This window comes from Coregonus clupeaformis, unplaced genomic scaffold, assembly GCF_020615455.1.
Source record: "Coregonus clupeaformis isolate EN_2021a unplaced genomic scaffold, ASM2061545v1 scaf0227, whole genome shotgun sequence".
NCBI classification, from domain to species: Eukaryota; Metazoa; Chordata; class Actinopteri; order Salmoniformes; family Salmonidae; genus Coregonus; species Coregonus clupeaformis.
In genome coordinates, this window is record NW_025533682.1 from 2,794 (window position 1) to 10,290 (window position 7,497).

A 7,497-nucleotide genomic window follows, 5' to 3' on the forward strand; every position below is an offset into this window, starting at 1 on the left:
TAGGAAATGTAGTCATTGACAAGATTAGAAATAATGATTTTTAATATAAATAATAATTGTGTCCTTCAAACTTTGATTTCGTCAAAGAATCCTCCATTTGCAGCAATTACAGCCTTGCAGACCTTTGGAATTCTAGTTGTCAATTTGTTGAGGTAATCTGAAGAGATTTCACCCCATGCTTCCTGAAGGATTAGCTTGATGGGCACTTCTTACGTACCATACGGTCAAGCTGCTCCCACAACAGATCAATAGGGTTGAGATCCGGTGACTGTGCTGGCCACTCCATTATAGACAGAATACCAGCTGACTGCTTCTTCCCTAAATAGTTCTTGCATAGTTTGGAGCTGTGCTTTGGGTCATTGTCCTGTTGTAGGAGGAAATTGGCTCCAATCAAGCGGCGTCCACAGGGTATGGCATGGCGTTGCAAAATGGAGCGATAGCCTTCCTTCATCAAGATCCCTTTTACCCTGTACAAATCTCCCACTTTACCACCACCAAAGCACCCCCAGACCATCACATTGCCTCCACCATGCTTGACAGATAGCATCAAGCACTCCTCCAGCATCTTTTCATTTGGTCTGCGTCTCACAAATATTCTTCTTTGTGATCCGAACACCTCAAACTTTGATTCGTCTGTCCATAACACTTTTTTCCAATCTTCCTCTATCCAGTGTCTGTGTTCTTTTGCCCATCTTAATCTTTTATTTTTATTGGCCAGTCTGAGATATGGCTTTTTCTTTGACTCTGCCTACAAGGTCAGCATCCCAGAGTTGCCTCTTCACTGTTGACGTTGAGACTGGTGTTTTGTGGGTACTATTTAATGAAGCTGCCAGTTGAGGACCTGTGAGGCGTCTGTTTCTCAAACTAGACACTCTAATGTATTTGTCCTCTTGTTCAGTTGAACACCGGGGCCTCCCACTCCTCTTTCTATTCTGGTTAGAGCCAGTTTGCGCTGTTCTGTGAAGGGAGTAGTACACAGCGCATGAGATCTTCAGTTTCTTGGTAATTTCTCGCATGGAATAGCCTTCATTTCTCAGAACAAGAATAGACTGACGAGTTTCAGAAGAAAGTTCTTTGTTTCTGGCCATTTTTAGCCTGTAATCGAACCCACAATTGCTGATGCTCCAGATACTCAACTATTCTCAAGAAGGCCAGTTTTATTGCTTCTTTAATCAGCACAACAGTTTTCAGCTGTGCTAACATAATTGCAAAAGGGTTTTCTAATGATCAATTAGCCTTTTAAAATGAGAAACTTGGATTAGCAAACACAACGTGCCATTGGAACACAGGACTGATGGTTGCTGATAATGGGCCTCTGTACGCCTATGAAGATATTCCATTAAAAATCAGCAGTTTCCAGCTACAATAGCCATTTACAACATTAACAATGTCTACACTGTATTTCTGATCAATTTTATGTTATTTTAATGGACAAAAAAATTGCTTTTCTTTCGAAAACAAATACATTTCTAAGTGACCCCAAACATTTGAACGGTAGTGTAATTTCACTTTGACATTATGGGGTATTGTGTGTAGGCCAGTGACACAATAAAATGTGGAAAAAGTTAAGGGTTAAACATTAATTGGGAGAAATACTTCATATCAAAATATCAAAACATATGTCTGTTGATTAGAGTGGTAGCTCTGAATATGAATATTGTTTTATGTTTTTATTTACGACAACAAATTAATCTCAAGAAATGTGTTACCATATAACTAGAATTAGTGTAGATAAATTAATGCTAGAGAATAGTTTCATCCCCCTCTTCTCACCTGGAGGGGAGAGTTCTATTTATTCTGGTTCCTCTTGGGTGTGTGGGTTGAGAAGGAAACCGAAATATTCATCACACCGCCTAGCATCCTGAAAAGGCAAAGCCTCTCCTTCTAGCTACCACATCTGAATATTAATTTATTTTGCTATAAATATTAAAGTAATCTGTACCTTTTAAAATTCTTTTCAAATTCAAAGTTCCTCCTGCCATTGATGAAGGCAACCCAGGAGATGGCTGCCAGACACGTTCTAATACAGAGAGTACTTGATAAGGATTTTTCTTGCTCTCTCGCCTTCTCTCTCTCACTCTCTCCCCCCTCTTAGTCCACAGGGATTCCCTGATGCATCCGACGTGTCAGAAATAATTAGGTTTTGTCAGATTTATCATCGCGCCACAAACCCTTTCCCTGAGTAGGGCCCCGGATCATGTTAAGCCTTGTTTGTGTGTGACAGCATTATTATTCTTGTTAGTAGCCCAACACTTCTGCCCACACTCTCCCTGTTGTTCTGGAGGGGAAACGTCCCCACGTCCCCACTCAGACCGGTGTTTCAGTGTTTTCACATTGCCTTTATTCACAGTGGCTAAAGATATTCTTCCATTTAGAGTTAAAAACATGTATCATGTGTGTCCGACTGAACTGCCGGGCTGAAGTTGATTAATGGCGGAGACTAGCTGCAGGTTTTTCCTCTAGAGGAGCGACACGCACGCCCCTGCATATTAACGACGTATTGCACTTTCTATTAACAAGATAAAAAAAGCTTGACTCCCCTTGCTCCGGGGGACTAGAGGGGATGAGAAATGCTCCATTATTTAGTATGCAGTGTGTTTTATATATATATATATATATATATATTTTAAGTCAACCAGGTGCCATCAGTAAACTTTGGAAGGTCAACCATGTCTGGGTATTAGCTGTTTTCACATTTTTGTCATGCAATTTTGGTGCAGTTGCATAGAGTGGAAGTGATGTTTCATGTTGAACTATCGTTCACAAATACTATGGTTGTTGTTACATGCTGTTTAGCAATGTAATGCCAGCTTTGATATATTTATGATAATTCTGGATGATTTCAATTATTGTCAGCAAAATTGTACATGTTTTCTCTGAAAAATATGAATATATTGTATGTGTATTAAATGGAATATCTAGGATACATTCTGTAGAAGAGGGAGGCTATTTTAGTGATTTCTTAGATGTTTTTTTCTGGTTCACCCCCTGCTAATTGTGCTGAGGGGCTTCTCCCTCACAATCTTTCTAATTACCTTTAACAAATAGCAGTATGATAAAATATGTGACCAGGGTGAACAGTTGATTCCTTAGAGCCTTGTACGCAAACAACTCAGATATTCATAAGAGGATCTCTTTGACTTCGCCACCATTGTAGACCCCTGTCTGCAGCTCACTGACCAACCACCAGACAGAGAGAGACAGGTTTAGTTCAAAGCTGTGTGCTCAAACACCTTGGTAGTGCATGGGTGAAATCCGGACTTGTGGCACTCATTTGAATTTTAACCAGCCTAACTTCTCACTTCAATAATAGTTTTTGTGTTTAATTGTATGGGAGTTCACACATTCACCACCACTGTATCGCAGTAGCTCCTACCTGGGTGGATTATGGAACTAAGGCACACTGGTGGAACTGTATCAATTTCCTACTCTGATATTATATGTCTTTATGTATAAAATAATGAACAACATATTTCATCCATTCCTCTCCAGGCCAGTGATCCACGTCAAGGAGGAGCCGTTGAACATGGACGACGATGACTGTCCGATGTCGCTGGTGACGACAGCCAACCACAGCCCAGAGCTGGACGACGACCGGGAGCTGGAGGAGGGCAACCTATCAGATGACCTGGAGTGACTACTGGAGTCCCTCCCACTACTACAGGCCCCTCCCTCCACCTCCGTCACACTGTCCTCCTACCTGTTTCCTCACAGGCTGTCCTCCTAGAACCCGCTAGAACCAGAACCAGAACCACTCCACACCCAGAACCAAACAGAACCAACAGAACAGACCACAGCTGACTCTCCTCCCTCCCGACCCACGGACTGGAGTATTTATTGAGCATGCATCCGAAAGACGAGGCCCAAAGGAACTCTTTGTTGCAGCCCTTTGGGATCCCTGACTGAACATGACAGGCATGAGATGTCTGGTTTTTAAAACGACTTTCAGACCTGTTTCATTAAGATGGCTTGGCCACTACATACACACAGACAAACACAGAGGCTCATGAATGGAAAACGATAAAAACACGAGTCTGGAAACCCGTTCTGTAGAAAGCTAACGGCCTCATATACTGCCAAAAAATATGTTTAAGTTTGTGAATATCAAAAACCCTCACAGTAGTTGTTGATGTTAGAAACGATTGCTGGTTCAATTCAAACGTTGTTGCTCTGTCCATCATTTGCACAGGAGTAGTATCAGAAATTAGTGTCACTGCCTGTATGTTGCTAAAATTCTACAAAAAAAAAAAAAAAAAAAAAAAATTTTTTTTCTTTTCGCCTTATACTTTTTGTATTATGATTTCTGGCACCACCAACTGTAAATGCCATTTCCTATTTCACACCAGTAACAGAAGCACGGTATCAAGACTGTTGCAGCTGTCAAAAAAGTAGGCTTCCAGTCTGTATCTGTTTGTGATGAAAGTAATTAACGTGATATTAAGTTTGAAAAACTTAACTGTTTGTGTAAGCACCAACCAATACGGAAAAAAATGCATTTCTGCATATTCTTCTGCTGTTCTCTTTTACCTCCTTGTTCTAAAGCTTTGTCTACCTGCAAACAGTCACAGGCAACAGCTAGAAACCAAAGCCAACACTATCAATGGCCAATAGCTTAGACAGAAGCCACCAGACTCTTTGGTCAGCCTTCTGTGACTTTAACTAGTACAAAGAGAAGCTTTCCGCAAACTACCTTCTAAATAACCTCTGGGATCGTTTCATTTAGCCCTGTACAAAGATGATTCAAGAAAAAAATTAAAGATTTTGATGTGTAATTTGATAACTCGTAGAGTGTCCACTTGGAGTTTAGGGCGAGAGAGGAGTATCTACCAGGACTAGAGGAGAGGAGAGGAGAGGAGAAGAGAGGAGATGTGATGATATGTAACTACAGCCTGTGATAGGGACTGGTAGAAAGCAGCTATACTGTAAAAGTGGATCATGACCAAAACAAACATTTGTGTATTCAATGGAAGTGCAGAACATTGTGTTGTTGTGAAGATTGTATTTGATTTTCGATTTCTTTTTTTTTCTTTTTTCTTTTCGTTACCCATCACGCCATTGTTTTTTCTAATCTAGTGAATATGTAATGTTTAGTGGGACTGTCAAATATGTCATGTCTTATTTCCGTTTAGAGCCGCGTTTAAAACCGAAACTGAAAACATAGTAACCAAACATTTAAAATATCTAGTAAAGCCAAATAAGTCATAATTTCAAGTTGATATGAAATGATGTGGCTTGGTTATCACGTAAAAGCAAATAATATAGCCATTGTAGAAGAGGGGTATCAAAGGTGAAAATAAACCTTTTCTAGGTGATATTTGCTTTATTCTATAGTTTAAATACTTCATTGTCTAATTTCATAGCTTCTTAACTATATAGATACAGTCAGTGGTAGCATAGGATAAGCTATCTTTAACTGCACTGCATTCTGTATAGGGTAAGCAACTTTTATATCACATTTGGGATTCTTGTGGCAGGAACAGAAGTTAGTGATTGTCTAAAAATATATTTCATTTCTCTCAGCTAAATGTCATCTAGAAAAGTGGATGTTGTTGCTTTAATGGTCATTTCCGTTTTCAGTCAAACCAAAGTTACACAAAATTCTGCCTCTGGTTATGGGATAGACACTCTAGAAATTACATACACACACACCGGTTACAAAGGCTCACACACACACACACAGTCCTGTGTTTTTGGTCTGCCAGCTTTCCTGATCCTTGTTATGGTAACCTTCAGATGCAGAAAGACAAATACTGTCAAATAACTGACTGAGTTGTATTGTATTTTAACTATCAGTGTGTGTCTGCTTTGTGTGTATGTATGGAAACATACTGTGCATATGTTGTTTTCAAGTGTTGTGCCAAGCCAAAAAAGTTGGCTGCTACAGCTTAGCACACTACATACATAACCAAACACACATGCATAACCAAACACACGTTACACACACACTCATGCCAGTTCCACTTCAAGAGGGTGCTGGGCCCAGGAACAAAGCTTATCCCTTATGTACTTTGATGGAGTCAGCAAAATGACTTGAGGACGACGTTCATAATAATCTTATCACACCAAATATAAGGACACAGCGTCTTTCAAAAAAGGGTTCTCCCACTTACCCCCAAAAATGAAGGCTTTCTAAAAGGTTCTACCTCTGCACAACCAATTCAGAACAATTAAATGGCAGATTGCACGTCAAGTTATTAGAATGCCACAAGAGCTGTTACACTTTACTCAATGGACATGGCTCAACGGACAGTTTACATTCCCAACGTCAGATATGGAAGAAGATTAGTATTGTAATAGGTTGTCCTCAAACATTTGTAGAATGATCATGTAAAAATACCTTTAAGGGAATATTGTGTTTTAAAATGCATGTCTAAAATCATTTGGTGGACTGGAAAACAATCATTAATAAATAAAAATAATATAACAAATACAAATTATCAGGATGATGACCTAAATGTAAGTACAATGCATAAGAATGCATACATCAGCTATACTGTTTGGGAAGGAAAAAACTGTCAGCCACAGAATGCATATTACCTGTAGATTTTGCATGGGTTTTGTAAAAATAAAAATGTCTAAAATAGTTGCTTGCACATAATACCAGAAAGATCTCCAGAACTACAATCTGCTCCTCCACTAGAGTTTAGGATTGTCTGGATTTTCTGGGATGATTTTGTCTGTATTTTGATAACTGTGCATACTATGTAAAAATGTTGGTGGACCCATAAAATTTACCAGACTTTTTTCTAAGAGAAAAAAAAAATCAGTGTTTCTTTTCTGAATTTCATGATTTTTTACTGTTCTCTCATTGCTCGCTAAGAATAGCAAACCTGTTTTTTCTGCATCTGCTTTGCGTAGCTGTAAGGCTTAACCTAATGTGTGTATTTATTGCTTGTACCTCTGTGCATACTTTATGAAGCATTATGTCTGGCAGTTGAGTCATGTCTACTTTCTACTACTATCATTCTCTAATAATTGGGAATATGATCCCCCTATGTATACAGTAAATTGGGACTGTAGCAAACACATATGTTTATGTAATTGGTGAATACATTTTATGTTTTTGTTTTATTCCTTTATGATCGAGGTTAACTCATTTTTGATACTTTCATTACCGTGTACTGTGTCCGTGCGTTAAGATTCTCTGACATTAGAAAGTCATGGTTGAGAATTGTAACAAACTTTATTATTTTCTGTATTCATGGCTTTTCACTGCTGACTAAAATAAAGGACCAAAACTAGGATTTGAAAAGCAACTGTCTACCTCCAACTTCAGGGAGTTCTTACTTTTTTTGTACACATATATATTTTATTCTACAAAGGCACAACCATGAAAAATCGAGCTGGCATTATGCTTTTAACGTTTCTGGACTGTGCTACTTCTGAGAATGAGAAAAAAAACAATTCAATTTTAATGTGTATGTTACAAGGCTTTGTTCCAGATTCTAGCACCCATAGTCTTGTTTAGAGGAGGGGGACATGCGGATCCATTGGCAG

The 7,497-nt window shown here is 39.0% G+C and overlaps 1 protein-coding gene across 1 annotated transcript; it reads left to right on the plus strand.

Annotated features, from left to right (window-relative positions):
• Positions 1-3,492: 3,492 nt before the first annotated feature.
• LOC123481272 (forkhead box protein P2-like) lies at positions 3,493-7,256 on the plus strand (the record flags this gene model as incomplete). The annotated part of the gene is given in 1 exon segment (XM_045214270.1): positions 3,493-7,256. A coding segment is annotated over 1 exon segment (145 nt), but the record flags the coding sequence as incomplete, so codon positions are not given.
• Between the last annotated feature and the right edge of the window lie 241 nt (positions 7,257-7,497).